The sequence below is a fragment of the Plectropomus leopardus genome, chromosome 17, assembly GCF_026936395.1.
Source record: "Plectropomus leopardus strain MGB_pleo_1.0 chromosome 17, ASM2693639v1, whole genome shotgun sequence".
In the NCBI taxonomy this organism is placed as follows: domain Eukaryota; kingdom Metazoa; phylum Chordata; class Actinopteri; order Perciformes; family Serranidae; genus Plectropomus; species Plectropomus leopardus.
The window spans coordinates 33,197,382-33,216,496 of record NC_142192.1 but is presented as its reverse complement, the minus strand read 5'-3'; the positions used below and the strand labels follow the sequence as shown (position 1 = coordinate 33,216,496).

Below are 19,115 nucleotides of genomic sequence, written 5' to 3'. Positions count from 1 at the left end.
ACTTGCATAAAAATAAAGTAACATTGTCGTTTATAGTTGAGATCATGTTGAATATTGTTAAAGGAAATGCATTATTATTATTATTATTATTATTATTATTATTATTATTATTATTATTATTATTATTATTATTATTATTATTATTATTATTATTATTATTATTATTATTATTATTGTTATTATTATTATTATTGTTATTGTTGTTATTATTATTATTGTTATTATTATTGTTATTGTTATTATTATTATTATTATTATTATTATTATTATTATTATTATTATTATTATTGTTATTATTATTGTTATTATTGTTATTATTATTATTATTTTATCTTACACAGTTTTCCACACTGATTCTGAGAGAAAAATATGCGGTAATTCTGTTTTTTCAAACAGCGCCCCCACCGGGTGAAAACATGCGCTTCATTTCATGCTTTAATTATTTAAAAATATTTTAATTATTGATGTGTTGTAGCTAAAATAAGACTCCGAGTTCACTGTGTGTGTGTGTGTGTGTGTGTGTGTGTGTGTGTGTGAGAGAGAGAGAGACATACCGGAAACTATAACTTCTTTCAAAATAAATGTAGAAATCTTTTATTATTTTACGTCGTAAGCTTTATGGCAAACAATTTCTTGTCAAATACTACTACAACTGTGATATTAACAAACCAAAAATTAACATAATGTAAAATATTCTGTTACACGTTAAAATACACGAATAACGAAGAAACTGATCATCTTATGCTGATTTTTTTCCCAATATTTTTCCAAATAAAATATTTTCTCATGTTTTAATTGTTATTTTCTTTGTTTGAAATATTGTTTTCATCTCTTGCTCTTTTTTAAAAAAAATTCGGGATGCTGAAAGGTGCTTTATTAACAAAGTTTACAATTCTTTTTTATTAGAGCTTTCATATGTAGAGTAATAATATAACTGCTATAATAGGTTAACTGCTTTAATCCAAACTTTATAAATTGTTTTTCTATTTTTAAGATGAATATGTGGCATTATTTACAGACTACTGATAAAGATAGCGATTCTGAGGCATTTACATCAAAGTTTATGTGCACTGTCACTGTTAGATTAAAAGAAAATCATGTTTATTATTTATATTCATTTTGTATTTATTTCTATATTTATTTTTTAAATTTAAACGTATTATTACATAACAATATTACTTATCATTATTGCATTACATTATAAAATAGTTCTTCATATTACTTTCATTAGTAATGCTCCTCGGCTTTTATTTTGACACGTGTGACCGGAAGCTTCGGTGTATATTCAGGTGAGCTTGACGCAGGCGCAGAGCTGATTTAACCTGCAGCAGCTGAGCAGCAGACTGAAGCGACTGACACAAAAGAAGCGATACAGCGAAGAAGAAGAATCACAAAAACCTTTATTTTCTCACCGGAAATTAAAAAAGGTAAAAGATCATTTTTATTCTCATTAGATAATTTAAAAAAAAAAAAAAACATTTGCGTTTTTATTCTGAGTGAAAGCCGCCGATTCCGGAACCTGCTGCTAATTAAACCCTTTAAAAACGACGGTCTACCAAATCTAATGTTAAAATCCGAATAATTACGGTTAATTTGTGAGATAAATGTTTGTAATTCATCGTGTAAAATCGGTTTTAATCGGCTGCATCATCGGCCGGGCCAACGCCTCTAATACAGCCTGATCAATGACACAGTGTTCATCAGTTAAAACAGCTGATCGATAACACGCAGAACACAAACTCAGACATGCTGGTGACACGTTTTAATCAGAAATCACTCTTAACAAATAATAAAATAAATATAATTAAGTGTAAATTTGTGACCGATCGGCCGGCGGATCGTCAGCAGGTGAGAATCTGGGCCAACGCCTCCGATCAATCGGCCCGAATCAGAAATCAAAGCAGCCGAAAGTAAAATGGACAGAAAAGTGAATGTAGTTTGGTGTGAGGTGGATCATCAGCCTGAGTCAGACTGAAGAGCTGCGGTTTATTTCAGGCTGCAGAGACGCCATGACCCAGTTTCTGTTAAAGACTTCCCAGAATAATCCGAAAAAATATATATTTAGAAATATATAAATAAATTAATAGATTTCTGATGGAGGACCACTCCCTGAAAGTCACAGAGCAACATTAAAGTCTGAATTTTAAAATGTAAATCATTGGTCTTCACCGTTTATATCCCTGCTTTTTACTTATTTATTATTATATTTTACATTTTATATTCATTTTTAAATATATCTAATTGTGTTATTGTTATTGTTATTGTTAATTTTCTAGTCTTGTAAAACTTTATGTCATATCTGCTGTCATTTTCTTTTAAAGACTTACTGGAAGAATCAGAATAAATATATATTTAGAAATATATAAATAAATGTCTGAGTGACAGATGGGGGACTACTCCCTGAAAATAGCATTAAATTCATAATTTTAAAATTTATATAATTAGTTTTTATCTGTTATATATCTGCTTTTTATTTTTATTTTTATTTTATTTTATTTTATTTTATTTTATTTTATTTTGTTTTATTCTAGTCTCATAAAACTTTATTTAAAAATAGAAAATATTAAAAATATAAATACATTTCTGATGGAGGACCACTCCCTGAAAGTCACAGAGCAACATTAGAATCTGAATTTTAAAATTGTGATATATGGTTTTTACCTTTTATATTCCTGCTCTTTATTGTACTTTTCATTTGTTTAATTTAATCTAATTCAATTAAATCTTTTTATTATTTTTTAAATGTATAAAGTTGTGTTATTGTTGTGATTTTATAGTCTTGTATTGTCTAGTTTGTATGAAAGGTGTTCAGTAGTAAACAGAAGTTAATATTCTCCAAATAAAATCTTGCAGCTGAAACTAAAAATAAAAATGGTTAAGATTTTTTTTAAAGGAAACAAAACTTAATTTAAACCATGAAAATAGTGAAAACCTGATTTGTCATTAAAAAAAAGAATTTCAAATATTATAACAATATTTAAGTTAATAAAAAAATCATATAAATGGTCTGAAAACAGTTGAAAAACAGTTGATAATTTGTTTTAAAATAAATGAGTGAATAAGTAATAAAGTAAAATCCTATGAAGAGGATCAGCTGTGATTGAATCAGACTGATCTGTGAGCTGTTTATTGATCTCTGATCGCAGATCTCTGATCAATATTCAGTCTGTTTGTTTTGTTGTCAGCTCAACACTTAAAAACACAACTTGTCTGTTAGACTGTGTATTTCTCATTAGAACCAAATTTTTATTTTGATTTTGTAATTTTAAACTTGAATTTAAAAGATTTTTTTCTCTGTTTGCAGAGTAAATATATTAATAATAATAAATGAATATTCAGTTAAATGCTGTAAACTGTTTTTAAGTTTTTATGTGGTCGTTGCAGTCGTGCGTTCTCCGTAAACAGCCTGTCGAAGCTGCAGACACTAAAAATAAAACCCAAACAAGCTTTAAAATAAACCGAAGCAGCTTTCAGCCTGCAGAGATTTACCCGACCTGAACTCGGCGAGACGGACGGCCCCAAAGCTCTGAAATCACCGACGACATATTTTAATAAGAATCACCGACTCCGCCCGAAAACAGCAAAGTCTGGTGACGAAACTGCCGAATTCACAGGAAAAAAGGGAAACATTTATCAGATTTTCTCTTTTTCCTTTGAAATTTGTGATTTTTAAAACTGCATCCTGTTTTTAAAAGTAAAATATGATGTTGTACTCAGCAAATCACCTGTTTACTCAAGTACTACAGTACTCGAGTACTCGAGTACAAATCCAAGGAACTTGAGTGTCTCCATCTCTGCTGGACCACCTTCAGTCCTGTTACAGTGTCGGGTTACTGCGTACACAGACCTCCACACTGCAGTTTGGAAGCCATTTTTTCTTTTCTTTTTTTATATCTCCTTTAAAAATTTTCAGTGATTTTTTTTCTTTAAATTTCTTTTTTCATATCTGAAAATATCTGAAACTTTTGAGGAGATAAAAAAGAAACCAGCCACCCTCTGCTCTGATAAATAAAGAACAGTCCCTTAGGTCTGTCACTGACGCCACTGTTCGTGTTTCCGGCTGCAGGACTTTGAACGTCCTCGGTTGTGTTTTTGTGTTTTCATGCTGTCCCCTCTCGTGGGACAGAGACACCTGATCAGAATTAAATTTCAGTGGCGTCTCTGCTTCTTTAGACCGAAACATGATCGAGAAGTCAAACAGCCAGTACGACTCCTTCCTGTTCTGGAGGCAGCCGATCCCGGCGCTCGACCTGTCCGAGCTGGAGGACCTGGGACTGACGGACCAGCAGCCGGACAACAAAGGAAAGGACAAGCTGTCCTCAGCGAGGAGTCAGAGTGAGGAGGTGAGGGGACGGACGCTCCACGTTCAGAGTTTATATCCACATTATACAGCTGATTTTGTTTGTTTAACCCTTTAGTGACTGTTTGCTGCATTTCACTCTTGTTGTGATAACTGTGTGTGTGTTGATGCATGTGTCCTAAATGTAGTCCAGATTGTGTATCTGAGTGTAATCAGTGAATTTGCAGCTCAGCTCCTACAATAAGTCTAAAATACACTGTGGAAACTAAATAGTTACATTCAGACTGTTCAGGTCCAAAAATGCTCCATTGAAACCCATTCAAACTGACATTTTTGATCCCACAGCCATCAGAGCAGAAAAACAGGACTTGTATTATTTCTGGGTGTCATTCTGGGCTTTTGACTCTGAATTTGTCATTTTGACTATTTTCCACCTGATGAGGTCATTTTGACCATATTTGGCATATGGAGGAAATACATGCTATTTCCACTAGGTGACCTGTCACAGTCAATGTAGCTGCTGATCACTGACATATCCCAGACTGTCAGCAGCTACACTCACACACTGACAGATCCCAGACTGTCAGCAGCTACACTCACACACTGACATATCCCAGACTGTCAGCAGCTACACTCACACACTGACATATCCCAGACTGTCAGCAGCTACACTCACACACTGACATATCCCAGACTGTCAGCAGCTACACTCACACACTGACATATCCCAGACTGTCAGCAGCTACACTCACACACTGACATATCCCAGACTGTCAGCAGCTACACTCACACACTGACATATCCCAGACTGTTAGCAGCACAATAAATAAATAAATAGTGTTTTTCTCATCTAAAAATGTAGTGGCATCATGACAAAAACCTGACATTTAAAGGGTTAAAATTCTGAAACTGTGTTTCTTGTTTTTGTAATTTAACACTGTGTAAAAAATATTAATGTATAAAAATCAATGTTGCTGCAAATCATTGACACATCCCAGACTGTCAGCAGCAAAAAAAATCACTTAGCATGTAATATATTGAAATTAATTAATTGTGTGTGTGTGTGTGTGTGTGTGTGTGTGTGTGTGTGTGTGTGTGTGTCTGCAGGGCGAGATGTCCGAGTTTTCCTCCTTTAATTATTGGAGAGCTCCGATCGCCGACGTGGACGCTCTGCTGGCCGACCTCAACCTGCTGCTCTGAAACACGACACCCCGTCAGCTGACCTCTGACCCCTGATCAGCTGACCTCTGACCCCTGATCAGCTGACCTCTGACCCTTGATCAGCCCGATGTCACCTGATCAAAAAAATTTAAAAACGTGTTTAATGATGATGAAATGTTTTATTTTTTGTCACATAAATTAATGAATTAATTTATTTTGGAGGTGATGCGTTCGAGCCCCCTGAGACTAACGTTTTTCTGTTTCCATTTGTGCCTTTTTATTTATTTCTGTATTTATTTCATCCTGCGCTGCTTTATTAACGGTCACCGTCACTGTCCGGCCTGATTATTTATTGATTGATTGATTATGTATCTATGTATTTATTTTGCTGAGCGGGCCTCAAACCAAGAAAAACTAAGTTCATCTTGTCCGAATGTAAAACCTGCCAACAATAAAAGAAAAATGTCCTGTTTTTGATCTAAAGGAGTTATTTTCATTCACATGTAGAAACTTTTATATGATTTTAAATGAGAAAATCAAGGTAATGCTTCATTTTACAGGTCCAATCGTTTCCTGGAAAAAGAAGGGATATATATATATATATATATATATATATATATATATATATATATATTTCCCCTCAAAATAAACTTACTTAATGATGAACTAAAAATAGAATAAATTTTTTTTTAAAAAGAAATTGGTAGATGTAGGGAATTACTTGAAAAGCTACAGAAGATTTCTAGATAATTCTAATTTTCATAACTGTATATTTAAACTGAATTAATTTTTGTAGTTTTGGAGGTAATTTCCTTTTTTTGGTTTTGGGTTAAGCAAAAGTTTAGATTCATTTCATTGGTTTTAAATCTGTACACATTGGTAATGTTGTAATAATGTTTCCTAATGATAATTATTACATAAAGAGAAATTAAATTAATGGCTGACACAACAATAACCTTGGAAAATTTTTCAAAAGACACATTAAAATGATTTCTTCCATCCTGCTGTACAAACAAATAAACAAACAAACAAAAAATTGGCATAAAGACTTTTTGTTTGTTTTTTTTAAACAAATCTTTATTGGTAGTTCAAAATATTCAGGAAAAACTAACTAATAACTAAAAATATGATTTAAAAAATTATAAAGAAATAGGTAGATTTAGAAAATAATTTTTAAAAAGCTACAGAAAATGTCCAGATAAGTCTAATGATCAGAACTGTATATTTTTGAAATATATATATAATTTTAGTGTCTTTAAAACTCAATTTCCTTTTAGAAAAAAACAGCTTTTATTTGTTATAGGTTGGGGAAAAGTTTAGATTAATTTCAGAAAAAAAAAAATTGTGGGATTAATGATAAATTAAAATTTTGCCATACACAGAATTACAACAGATAATAATAATAATAATAATAATAATAATAATAATAATAATAATAATACCCCCAAAATAAACTCACTCAATGATAAGTAAAAATAGAATAAATTGGGAGATGAACTATAAATTAAAATTTCATGGTGTAGTTTGTTTTTATTCCGGAGGGGGCGGTGAAGCTCCCGCAGGCTGTTTATTTACAGCCGCCATTAAAACAACCGAAGAAGAAGCCGAAGAAGAAGCAGCTAACATCCGGGGCCTGCACCGTTGGCTTCTCGGTATCTCGCCGCGGTAAACAATCCCGGACCCGGAGCCCGGACCCGGAGCCCGACCAGCTGCGGCGCCGCGCATCATCCATGTTTAAATTACCCCGAATAAACGTGTGCACGCCACGGACCTATTCCTTGTAAAAGCGGAGTGATAAAACTTCACAGTTTGGACGCGGAGGGATTTGTTGTGTTTAGCCCGTTAGCGTGCTAACGTTAGCTTAGCAGAGAGAAGAGACTCCGGCTGGATCCTAAAAAACCCAAATCCACAGCCCGCGGTGAGTCGCTGCTCCTTCAGAGGCCCAAACCTCACTTCAGCCTCCGTCTGTGTGTGAAATGGGGACAGAGGTGTTCATTTGGGAGGGTTTCGCGAGGCTGTGTGCTGCGCGCGGTTTGACGGCGCGCGCCTGAAGAATGCTAGTTAACCGGATGTGGAAGTAGTTTTTTCTCGGTGTGTAAAATAGGAAATTTCTCTGTGACTTCCCCCGGAAAACCAACAACTTAATATCAAACGGTTTCCTGTCCGCCGTTAACGTAAACGTTTCGGTGCCGCAGCGGCTGTTTTTAACCGGTGTCGGTGGTAAATAACGGCTCGCGGAGGGCAGGCGGGGGTACGTGGCACATGGCGGACTCTTTTCTGCCGTGGAGGCGCGTAAAATGGCTCCTCGGCCGCGGAGAGAAAAACCTCGTCCTCCTCCCGTCTGCGTCAATGACAACTGCTGTGTAGAGCCGCGGGTTCCATTATCGGACAGAGAGTACCGGGCTAACTTGGCTAGCTTTGGATTATTTTTTCATGAAAGAAAGACATTTTTTAGACATCCCTTTGAAACCAGAGAAAACTGGCTTTATTTTTATTAAAACCGTGGGAAGAGAGAAATGACACATTTAAGATAAATAATCCCCAATTTAGCAAGAAATGTGTATAATGTACAAGAAAATGACCTGAAAAACAAAGTTTTATTGCCAGGTGCATTTACATGTACAAGGAAGGTGACTTTGTGTTTTGGTGTTTTGGTAAATAGAATACAACATAAGATAAAAAATATAGAAGCAATTTAGAATATAAAATGACAAAATAGAATATAAAGCACGCAAAAAAGTATGTACAAAAGGTGCAATGGAGGGACTGTACAATTTTTCAGAAGTATAGTTACAGTACAAATACCATAAATTTAAATAATGAAATTGACCTGCAGTGTGCACTTAAAGAAATCCAGTCCAGGGTGCATTAATGTAACACATTAAAACTGATTTAGCTTAACATTAATGTAATGTTTTAGAAAAAAACCATGTTTGATAAGAAAAACGCCAAAATAAACAAGAAAATGGCCCAGAAAAGATTAAAAAAAATCTAATAATACAGTAATATAATTTTCAAACAGGAAGTTATAATAACTATAAATATAGTTACCCTTGAGTTTCCTTATTAATTTATTTTTTATATTTTTCAAAATATATTAATTTATTACAATTTGTGGAACATTTCTTAGCAAGATGCACATTACCTTTTTTTCCATGTTTTTGAGAGAAAGCAAAGTGTTCAAAAGAGTAACAATACCACGCTGTAAAAATACTGTGTTACAGTAAATGACCTGCATAGAAAATATTCTTCAGTAAAAGTATGCAAGAAAATGTAGTTACGTACTGTTATTTATTTTATCCTCCCTGAAAGTGAAAAATAATTTTCTTTGAGCGTCCCGAGTGACCTGGAGAAAATGCACAACCCTCCAGTGATACTCAACGTTGGCCAAATCAAGTACTGTTACTGTGCCTCTAATCTGTCAGTATGCAACATCATATCAGTTTTTGATCAAAGAATTAGTAATATTACTTGTACTGGCATTATTTTTGTATGGATATTTACATTTATACAACTATGAAAACATTTTAGACGTTTAAAAAAAAATATATATATATGTTTATATTTAATGAAAAACCATTAAATATATTGAATTAACAACACCGCATTTTATATTTAATAAAAATTCAAAATTTATTTTCTTAACGTCTCAGAATAAACTCAACAGTTTGGTTGAGTAGAGCAAATAAAAAAATAAAATCAGCATATATGTAGTAAATAACAGTCAGTGCTCCACTTAACAACAATATACGATTCTGTACGAATAAACAGGTTGTTTGTGAGTTGATGTAGAATAAAGTGTGAAACTGCACAGATGTTTTTTGTGTATTAAGATGCTTTTTAAGGTAAATATTTCTGAATTATAACCTTGAAATTGTGCGTCCGTGTCAGATGTCGTTGGTGGACCTCGGGAAGCGTCTGCTGGAGGCCGCTCGCAAAGGTCAAGACGATGAGGTCAGAAACCTGATGGCCAACGGAGCGCCGTTCACCACCGACTGGGTGAGACTTCACTAAAACAGCCGCAAACTGTTTCCCACAATAACAGTCTGATGATAATTTAATAATCTGCTGCTGAGAAAACACATCTGAAGTTTGTAACTTGCGTTCACTATTTATTTATTTATCATTTATTTATCTTGGCCTCATAATGTGACAGTGAAAGAGTTAAACAGCAGAAGGTGTAACATTGGTTATTGTGTTTATGTTAACCCTTTAGAGCCGCTTTAATATCACACACACTCACATCGCTCTGCACACAAAATTAGGCTATAAAAATACTATACATTAATATGATTTTCTACTTTCATTGAGTTTATTTTTTAAATAACATCAGTCTTAATCATTAATATCAAATAAGCATTACTTTTCAGAACTGTAACCCTTTAAATGCCAGGTTTTTGTCAGGATGCCACCTTGTTTTTAGATAGAAAAAAAAGCACAAAAAATGAATGATGTTGAGTCTCCTCAGTGTGTGAGTGTAGCTGCTGACAGTCTGGGATATGTCAGTGTGTGAGTGTAGCTGCTGACAGTCTGGGATATGTCAGTGTGTGAGTGTAGCTGCTGACAGTCTGGGATATGTCAGTGTGTGAGTGTAGCTGCTGACAGTCTGGGATATGTCAGTGTGTGAGTGTAGCTGCTGACAGTCTGGGATATGTCAGTGTGTGAGTGTAGCTGCTGACAGTCTGGGATATGTCAGTGTGTGAGTGACAGTCTGGGATATGTCAGTGTGTGAGTGTAGCTGCTGACAGTCTGGGATATGTCAGTGTGTGAGTGACAGTCTGGGATATGTCAGTGTGTGAGTGTAGCTGCTGACAGTCTGGGATATGTCAGTGATCAGCAGCTACATTGACTGTGACAGGTCACCTAGTGGAAATAGCATGTATTTCCTCCATATGCCAAATATGGTCAAAATGACCTCATCAGGTGGAAAATAGTCAAAATGACAAATTCAGAGTCAAAAGCCCAGAATGACACCCAGAAATAATACAAGTCCTGTTTTTCTGCTCTGATGGCTGTGGGATCAAAAATGTCAGTTTGAATGGGTTTCAATGGAGCATTTTTGGACCTGAACAGTCTGAATGTAACTATTTAGTTTCCACAGTGTATTTTAGACTTATTGTAGGAGCTGAGCTGCAAATTCACTGATTACACTCAAATACACAATCTGGACTACATTTAGGACACATGCATCAACACACACACAGTTATCACAACAGGAAGAAGAACAGAGACTTAAACGGGTGAAGGGTAAAATACTTGTGTTGCTTGATGATTATTTGGGCAGATTTCTGTGACAAAACTATATAAAAAAAATCTCACGTTGTGTTTTAAAACTACTCATCGCGTCTGTGTGTCCACAGTTGGGGACGTCCCCGCTCCACCTGGCCGCGCAGCACGGTCATTACTCCACCGCCGACGTCCTGCTGAGAGCTGGCGTCAGCAGAGACGCCCGCACCAAAGTGGACAGGACGCCGCTGCACATGGCCGCCGCCGAGGGTCACATGGTCATCGTGGAGCTGCTGGTCCGGGTGAGAGACGCTCAGCAGGCGATCTGACTCTGACTCCCAAAAGTTCCCCTCGACTCCCTGAAACTGTCAGCTGCTTTTATTGTTGATGAGACAAAGTTAATTTTACCGAAGAAGAAATCACATTACAAAAATAATAATAATAATAATCAGAATAATAATCAGAATAATGTCTGCAGATCCTGGAAACATTTCCAAACATCCAAAATGGTCTCAACTGCAGTTAAATTTATATTTATCTTAAAATTGGTGAATTTTTTAAAAATTAATGGGAGATGGCAACAAGCAACTTATTAAGACATGGCCCAAAAAATAAGCAAGAAATTCGTTAAAAATTACAACAAAACCCAAAACAAAAAACAACAACTTGAAAATAAAGACACAACAAAAAGAGAGGTAAAAAACAATAACAAATAAGAAAATGACCCAGAAGGAACTGCTGAAAATAGATTTTAAAAAAGCAGACATTGTTTTTCTGTAACATAATTTAGAATATTTATTTATAATATTTATATTTTTGGTGTTCTGGACATTTTCCCTAGTTTTTTAAAATTATTTTCTAGTTATCTCCTTCCTTTAAAAAAAAAACTATTTTCAGGAAATTTCCTCGTCAACTTTTACTAATTTCTTGCAATTTTGGGGACATTTCATTACCTTTTTCCATCTTTTCAAAAGAAATCAAAAAAATTTACTCACGTTTCAAAAAGGTTAAACAGCATGTGATAAACGTCTGAACGCAGCACAAGAAAACGGACGCTGATCTGGGTTTCAAAGGGTTAAAGTGTAAAGCGATACTTGGAAAACTTAACCTGTGTTTGAACTCTTCAGAGCGGCGCGGACATCAACGCCAAAGACATGCTGAAGATGACGGCGCTTCACTGGGCGGCGCAGCACGGTCACCACGGCGTCGCAGAGACGCTCATCAAACACGGAGCCGACGTGCACGCGCTCAGCAAGTTCGACAAGACGCCGTTCGACATCGCCGTCGACATCCAGAACACGGAGCTGATGCTGCTGCTGCAGGTGAGACCTCTGACCTTTGACCTCTGAGCTGTGGGCCGACTGTTGCAGGACAGATTGAAGTTCAGCGGTTCTTACAGACGGTGTTTTTGAAGCTGTTTTCTTACATTTATTTTCATCTTTATTTATATATTTTATTTTATTATTGCAAAAATTAAGTAAAGTGAATTTCATGTTCAGAGCTTTTATTTTGAAGTGCTGCCTCTGTTTATTCTTGCGATATGTTTTATTTCTTTGTGTTTTAGGCCAAAGTGTTCACATTTTTCAAATAAAATTAAAAATGTGGGTTTTATATAATGTGTGGACCCTAAACTGACGAGAAATCTGGAGCCTGTAACTGGTCCAGCTGGGAACCAGTGATCAAGAGTGTCTGTGTGTGTGTGTGTGTGTGTGTGTGTGTGTGTGTGTGTGTGTGTGTGTGTGTGTGTGTGTGTGTGTGTGTGTCTCTGTATTTGTGTCTGTGTGTGTCTGTGTGTGTGTCTGTGTGTGTGTGTCTCTGTATTTGTGTCTGTGTGTGTGTCTGTGTCTGTGTCTGTGTGTGTGTGTGTCTCTGTCTCTGTGTCTGTGTGTGTGTGTGTGTGTGTGTGTGTGTGTGTGTGTGTGTGTGTGTGTGTGTGTGTGTGTGTGTGTGTGTGTGTGTCTCTGTGTCTGTGTGTGTGTGTGTGTGTGTGTGTGTGTGTGTGTGTGTGTGTGTGTGTGTGTGTGTGTGTGTGTGTGTGTGTGTGTGTGTGTGTGTGTGTGTGTGTGTGTGTGTGTGTGTGTGTGTGTGTGTGTGTGTGTGTGTGTGTGTGTGTGTGTGTGTGTGTGTCTCTGTGTCTGTGTCTGTGTATCTGTGTGTGTGTGTGTGTGTGTGTGTGTGTGTCTCTGTATTTGTGTCTGTGTGTGTGTCTGTGTGTGTGTCTGTGTGTGTGTGTGTGTGTGTGTGTGTGTGTGTGTGTGTCTGTGTCTGTGTCTGTGTGTGTGTGTGTGTGTGTCTCTGTGTCTGTGTCTGTGTCTGTGTGTGTGTGTGTGTGTGTGTGTGTGTGTCTGTGTGTGTGTCTGTGTGTGTGTGTGTGTGTGTGTGTGTGTGTCTCTGTGTCTGTGTGTGTGTGTGTGTGTGTGTGTGTCTGTGTGTGTGTGTGTGTGTGTGTGTGTGTGTGTGTGTGTGTGTGTGTGTGTGTGTGTGTGTGTGTGTGTGTCTCTGTGTCTGTGTCTGTGTGTGTGTGTGTGTGTGTGTGTGTGTGTGTGTGTGTGTGTAGGAGGGCATGCAGAACCAGGTGAACATGAACCAGGTAAACATGAACCAGGTGAGTATGAACGTGGAGACGAGCAACGCCACCAACCAGCCGCAGTTCATCATCCAGGGGATACCTGCCATCCAGGGGGGCGTGGTCAACCTGGCCGAGCTGCTCAACAAGGCCAACGCAGGTACACACACACCCACACACACACACACGCAGAAACAAACACAGGGATCTTTATGATCGTGTTTTGTGGATGTGTAACATTTCTGTCCTCCAGGTGACTCAGAGGAAGCGATGGCTGCCAGCGCTCTGGACTCCAACATCCAGCACGCCACCGTGGTCAACGAGGGGGGTCAGAGGGTCATCACCATAGTAACAGACCAGCATGGCAACCTGCAGACCACAGGAGGGATGGCGCCGCCGTTCTTTGTCACCATGCAGCACGGACAGCAGAGTACGAGCCCCTCCGCTCAGCCGAACGCTCCCTGGTCAGATCGACATGTCGGTAATCGATGTGTGTGTGTGTGTGTGTGTTTGTTGACAGTGCTGGCGGTGCCCGCCAACACGGTGACGGAGGAGGTGGTGACGGAGGAGCCGCAGCCGCCGCCCTCCAGGAAGAGGAAGCTGGAGGTGACCAACAACCACAACGACACAGGAGAGACGGTGAGCGGAGGACACGCTCGCAGTCAGAGCAGCACGAGCTCTGTGACATCATTTATTTAGAAAACCTGGAAAAGTCATTTCGAACGTGCATTTTCCAGGACTGAAATTAATGATAACTCGTAAAAATCAATGAAAGTTATGGAAAAATCATAAAAAATGTTGTTTGTAATACATTATATTACATTAATTTAACATAATGGTGAATTTTGGTTTTCTTTGAACATTTTGAGAATTGTTTCTAGAAAACATGATAAATTGTTTGTTTTTTTCTTTAAAAAATATATGGATGATATTCTTAAATGTCTTTTTTTTTTTAAATAAGCAAATTCTTTTTTGTAAACATATATGTCAAATTTGATACAAAACAAAAAAAAAACTATTTTATTTATTTATTTATTTTAGATAAGACTTTATTGATCCCTCACTGGGTAAATTCATTTGTTACAGCCACTTAAAGTGATGATGAAAAATGTTTTAATCAAGATAAGCAGCAAAACAATAAAAATAAAAAATGCAATACACAAAGAATGATAGAAAAATAATGTAAAAATAGGGATACTATTACTCAGAGTAAGAATATAAACAGGTTTGGACATGTTTTTGTTTTTTTTAAAACTCGCTAAATGTGCATCACTTTTTATAGCCAGACATCGTAAAAACTAAATTTGTGACGGTCCTTGAACACTTTATTGAGGAGGCTGAAATTATGTTTAAACAGAGTTTGAATCTTATCTGTTTTAAAAATGCTGGGCAAGTACAAAAATGTATTTTGGGTCCTTGAAAAATCATGGAAAAGTTTTTAAACTTTCTCCATGATAATGAGTGGGAACCCTGGATGTGACCGTTGTCTTCTCCTCCTCCTGCAGGAGCTGCTGCAGAGGCAGCTGCAGGAGGCCAACAGGAAGGCGCAGGAGTACCGGCAGCAGCTGCTGCGTAAGGAGCAGGAGGCCGAGGAGTACCGCATCAAGCTGGAGGCCATGTCCCAAAGTCAGGCCAACAGCACCAACGCCAACACCACGGCCGCCAGCGCTGCCGCCAACGCAGCCAGCCCCGAGGAGGTGGTGGGAGGGGAGGAGGACGAGGAGGAGGCGGCGGCCGGCATGGTGGAGGAGGAGGGGGAGATGGTGGTGCTGCAGGAGGGAGGCATCATCATGGAGGGGGAGGAGGGTCAGGTGACGCTGGTGGAGACGGGCGGAGAGACGACGGAGGTCGGCTCCTAACAGAGAGGAGGTATGAGGAGGAGGGAGGGCGACACACCGACGGACAGATCATTACAGGAGGAGGCTGGTTTCAAGTGTGCGCCATTTTGAATCCCCAAAATACAACAGAGAGGAGACACAAAACGGCTTCCCAAAAAACATTCTTAGAAAAATGATTAAAACCGAGGAGTCTGTCCCTGCGCCATTTTGAATCCTTGAATGATTTAACACTTCAGAAAATGGCAACACAGCAGGAGAAAGACCCTAAAAAACATGACGGAGGAGTTTAGCCATGCCCCATTTTGAATCCCAGAAAAATGTAATAATAGTTGGACAGGGAGGCAAATGGCTTTCCCAAAAGGACAAAACAGTTGGAAGAGACGGGCGGACTGAAAACAAACATGAAAGAAGTTTGGCCGTGCACCATTTTGAATCCTTAAATGAGCCAATAGCCACACTTCTGAGAGAGAAACAGAATGGCAACATAGCAGAAAAACAGTCTAAGAAAGGCCTAAACAGGCATGATGGAGGAGTTTAGCCATGCCCCATTTTGAAACCCATAAAAATTTTGATGATAACACGTTGGAGAGGGAAGCAAAATGATTTCCCCAAAAGGACAAAACAGTAGGAAGAGAAAGACGGATTGAAAACAGACTAAACAGATGTGATGGCGGAGTTTAGTTGTGCGCCATTTTGAGTTCCCACTTGTACTGTAACTGAATGCCTTTTTAATCGGGATGCAAAATGGATGGAGACCAACTGAGGAGGAAAAACGCAACCACGTGTTTACCCTTTTTTGTTCTTTTTAAAAAAAAAAACACAATCAATGATCCCAAATAAAAATATCAACATGGACAGTTTGGGAAGACGGCCACGTCTGTTTCCTGAGCATTTCTTTAGAGCACCGTTTTGCTTCCCCATTTGACTCTGAGTAAGCGCTTATAAAGACTCGATCACTAAACCCAAGGATACTCAAACAGCGGGAATTTAGTTTTTGTTTTTTTGATTTAACATTTTCGTCCTTTTTTTATGGTTATCCCCATTTTAACCTATTTTTATCCCTTCATTTTTGTCCAGTTTTCGTCCGTTGGTTGTTCATCTGATGCCTTCATAACTCTAAGTCTTGCTAAACTGGGACCACGTTGTTAAACCCAGCTACTCAAACCTTGCTGTAGCTTGCACCATTTTGCTTCCCCGAGAGGGAGCAGACAAAACAAGGCCGTGACTGTGAGCGCAGAGGAAACAGATGTTTGTCAGCATTCTTTGTACACTAAAATAACTCTGAACTGCTTTCTTACTTTTTTTCATATTGTGTTTTTGTTGTTGTTTATAATACGTTTTGTTTTTGGATGTGATGTCATCATGTTTATGAACAACCTCCCTAAAAACTGAGTGGGGATATCAAATGGTTTCATTGAAGCTGTGTATAAAGCAATGGGAATCATTTTGGGGTAAAATATCTATTTTCCTGCTTTTTTGTGCATCTCAACAAACCAATTTATGATTGACTATTAAAAAAATCGTCTTTATTCCCAAATTGACTTAAAGAACTGAACCAGATCCATCATGGAAACGTTTAATGTCTAAAACCAGCTGTTTCCCGTCATCAGGTGGTTGTGAGCTTGTTGGGTCCAGCAAGACGGCACCTTGTTATTGTTTTCATTTTTCATAATTGATTATTTTATAGATTAGTTTAGAAAGACTCCCATCACAGTTTCTACATTTAACAACAGTTCTTATTTTCAGGCGATTATCCACTAAATTCATTCCATTTCTGTCATTTTCCCCCTGAAATCCTGCTCACACCGGACCTTTACGCCCACCTGTGTCAGTATTTCATTGACTAAAAACAACTTTAAAATGTGTGAATATGCAGCATGTGAGCAAATAAGAACTCAGAAAATTAAGGTGTTAAAATCAGACACAAAGCCACTCTGCAAGAACAGATTTAGCGAATAATGGAGGACTCACTTTATTTGTTTTTGTACATTATTGGTGCAGTTTAACATTTTATCATCAAAAAACACATTAACGTGGATCCAAGTGAATATTTGTAGGGAGGAAATGTCACAAACCTTTTCTCTGTGTGTGTAAACAAGATGTTATTTCGACGAGACAACACTTTTATAACTTTAGCAGAAAAAAATAAACAATCTGTGATAAGTCGTCTCTGCAGCCGGCAGAGGAAGGAAGCTCCACGTAAAATCTGCTTCCCAAAAAGTAAAATGGTCATTGATGAAACATCTGAAGTCATCGGTCTTTTAAAAGTGTCTCGGCTGTGGTTCGTTTGTGTTTCCTGTCCTGGTTCAGCTCCGGTCAGTCCCACAGTGATTATTGATGACTGTCTATCAGCTGATCGGCCCGTCGTGCTCCTTCCCGTCTGATCAGCGATTACTTTGAGTCGAGTATGATAGTTATTTTTATAAGCTCAGCGAAGCCAACCTTTTTCTATGTACATATAAAGTTGTATTTTTTTAACTGTACCTGAATGCTTCACCGTGATGATGATGATGATGATGATGATGATGATGGCTGCCTGCATTGGTAATTTGAAATATAAACACTTGTTTTTTTTTTGGAACTTCTCTCTTGTGTTTTTGATGCTTTTACACACCTGAACGCAGCACGAGGCATTCAGGTGCTCAGCTGACGGCTGCGAACACACCCGAAATTATTTCATTTATGAGCTTAAAGTTGAGAAAAATTGCACCGAGTTCTGATCATGAAAAGTGAGCGAAAAGTGTCTCGCTGATGAGTTTTTATATGATTTTTAACAATAACAGAGGAATAAGATAGAACTGACTTTTTTACTCACACAACACTTATCAGGACTAATTATATCACACGTTTAAAATAATTACGGTCTAAATTTAAGTTACTCCTTTAGTTCACCTCCAAACTTTGATTTGAATTATTTTCTTTGTCACAGACTTTATTGGTGACATTTAAGCAACATTAACAAAACATTTTTAAAAAATAGAAAAAAAATCAACGAAATTTACATTTTCAAGAAGTAATAAATAAAGCATGCAGCTTGGATCGAAGCGTTTTAACAGATGAAGAGGCGCAAAGAAAAATATCTGTTGTGCTGGGTTGGGTTTAAAAAAAACAAAAACACAAAGTTACATCCCAACCCCCCCATGAACGGCCCCTTAACTTCAATTCATTTCTTCTTTTTCTTAACCTTTCATTTGGTTATTGTTTTAACACCAACTGTGGGACGGATACATCACTAATTTTTAACAATCCTGATTTCTGAGCTGATGAAAAACATTTTTGTAAAATATTACAAACATAAAAGGATTTGGCTGAAAAGACTACCCTCATTTTATGTTTTTAAAGATACAGATTTTTAAAACCTACTTCACCAGTGTTGAAAATTTAAATATCAAAAATTGTAAGTTGGCAAAAAGCTATTAGATGATTTATACATGTTGGTTTTATTCCATCTGTTTAGCAGACTCAGGGATTTGTTTATGTTTTTAAAGACACTGATTTAAAAACATACTTCTCCGCTGAAAATGAAAAACAGAAATTGGAAACTGGCAAAAACTATTAAGACATTACAGTTTTATTCCATCTGTTTAGCAGACCCCAAATGACTTTTCTTACAGATTTTTTCTGTTGCCTGTGTATTTATTTATGTCATTGAGTATATTTTTTACATAATTTTTATGTATTTTTTATTTTTATTTTGCAGTGTACAGACTTCATGTTTTGAATTTATAAAATTTAAAGAAAAAATAACTATTAAAAAATATTGGTCATTAAACAAAAAACTGATCTTAAATTTCAGTCCGACTGTCATTAGAAAATTGTAAACTGGCAAAAACCGTTAATCAAGTTTTAGTCCACCTTTTCAGCAGACCCTAAAGGATTTAGTTTTTGTTTCTTTTGAATTCATAACATTTAAAATTATAATGTAAAATTCAAATTTAGACAATCAATTGAAAAGTTTTGGTTACCATCAATAAAAATTTATAAAAAAATAAATAACAATAAGTCTGAAATGTAACTCGCCTTA

General features: G+C 37.0%; 2 protein-coding genes across 2 annotated transcripts; both read left to right on the top strand.

Moving 5' to 3' along the window:
- Positions 1-1,270: 1,270 nt before the first annotated feature.
- On the top strand, positions 1,271-5,933 carry mllt11 (MLLT11 transcription factor 7 cofactor). Its single transcript, XM_088090860.1, has 3 exons — positions 1,271-1,427; positions 4,174-4,343; positions 5,408-5,933. The coding sequence occupies exons 2-3, from the start codon at positions 4,182-4,184 to the stop codon at positions 5,498-5,500; spliced, it is 255 nt and encodes an 84-aa protein (XP_087946986.1). The 5' UTR covers positions 1,271-1,427; positions 4,174-4,181; the 3' UTR covers positions 5,501-5,933.
- Positions 5,934-7,098: 1,165 nt separating this feature from the next.
- Positions 7,099-17,672, top strand: gabpb2a (GA binding protein transcription factor subunit beta 2a). Its single transcript, XM_088090843.1, has 8 exons — positions 7,099-7,379; positions 9,353-9,460; positions 10,822-10,989; positions 11,815-12,009; positions 13,245-13,413; positions 13,507-13,683; positions 13,774-13,892; positions 14,759-17,672. The coding sequence occupies exons 2-8, from the start codon at positions 9,353-9,355 to the stop codon at positions 15,110-15,112; spliced, it is 1,290 nt and encodes a 429-aa protein (XP_087946969.1). The 5' UTR covers positions 7,099-7,379; the 3' UTR covers positions 15,113-17,672.
- The last annotated feature ends 1,443 nt before the right edge of the window (positions 17,673-19,115 follow it).

What these genes read in the sequence shown, in the direction of transcription:
- mllt11 (XM_088090860.1), top strand. Translation starts at nt 4,182, where the DNA reads ATGATCGAGAAGTCAAACAGCCAGTACGACTCCTTCCTGTTCTGGAGG. An exon ending in CGAGGAGTCAGAGTGAGGAG is followed by an intron (nt 4,344 to 5,407) that starts GTGAGGGGACGG and finishes GTGTGTCTGCAG; the next exon opens with GGCGAGATGTCCGAGTTTTC.
- gabpb2a (XM_088090843.1), top strand. Translation starts at nt 9,353, where the DNA reads ATGTCGTTGGTGGACCTCGGGAAGCGTCTGCTGGAGGCCGCTCGCAAA. An exon ending in AGCTGATGCTGCTGCTGCAG is followed by an intron (nt 12,010 to 13,244) that starts GTGAGACCTCTG and finishes GTGTGTGTGTAG; the next exon opens with GAGGGCATGCAGAACCAGGT. An exon ending in GCTCAACAAGGCCAACGCAG is followed by an intron (nt 13,414 to 13,506) that starts GTACACACACAC and finishes TCTGTCCTCCAG; the next exon opens with GTGACTCAGAGGAAGCGATG.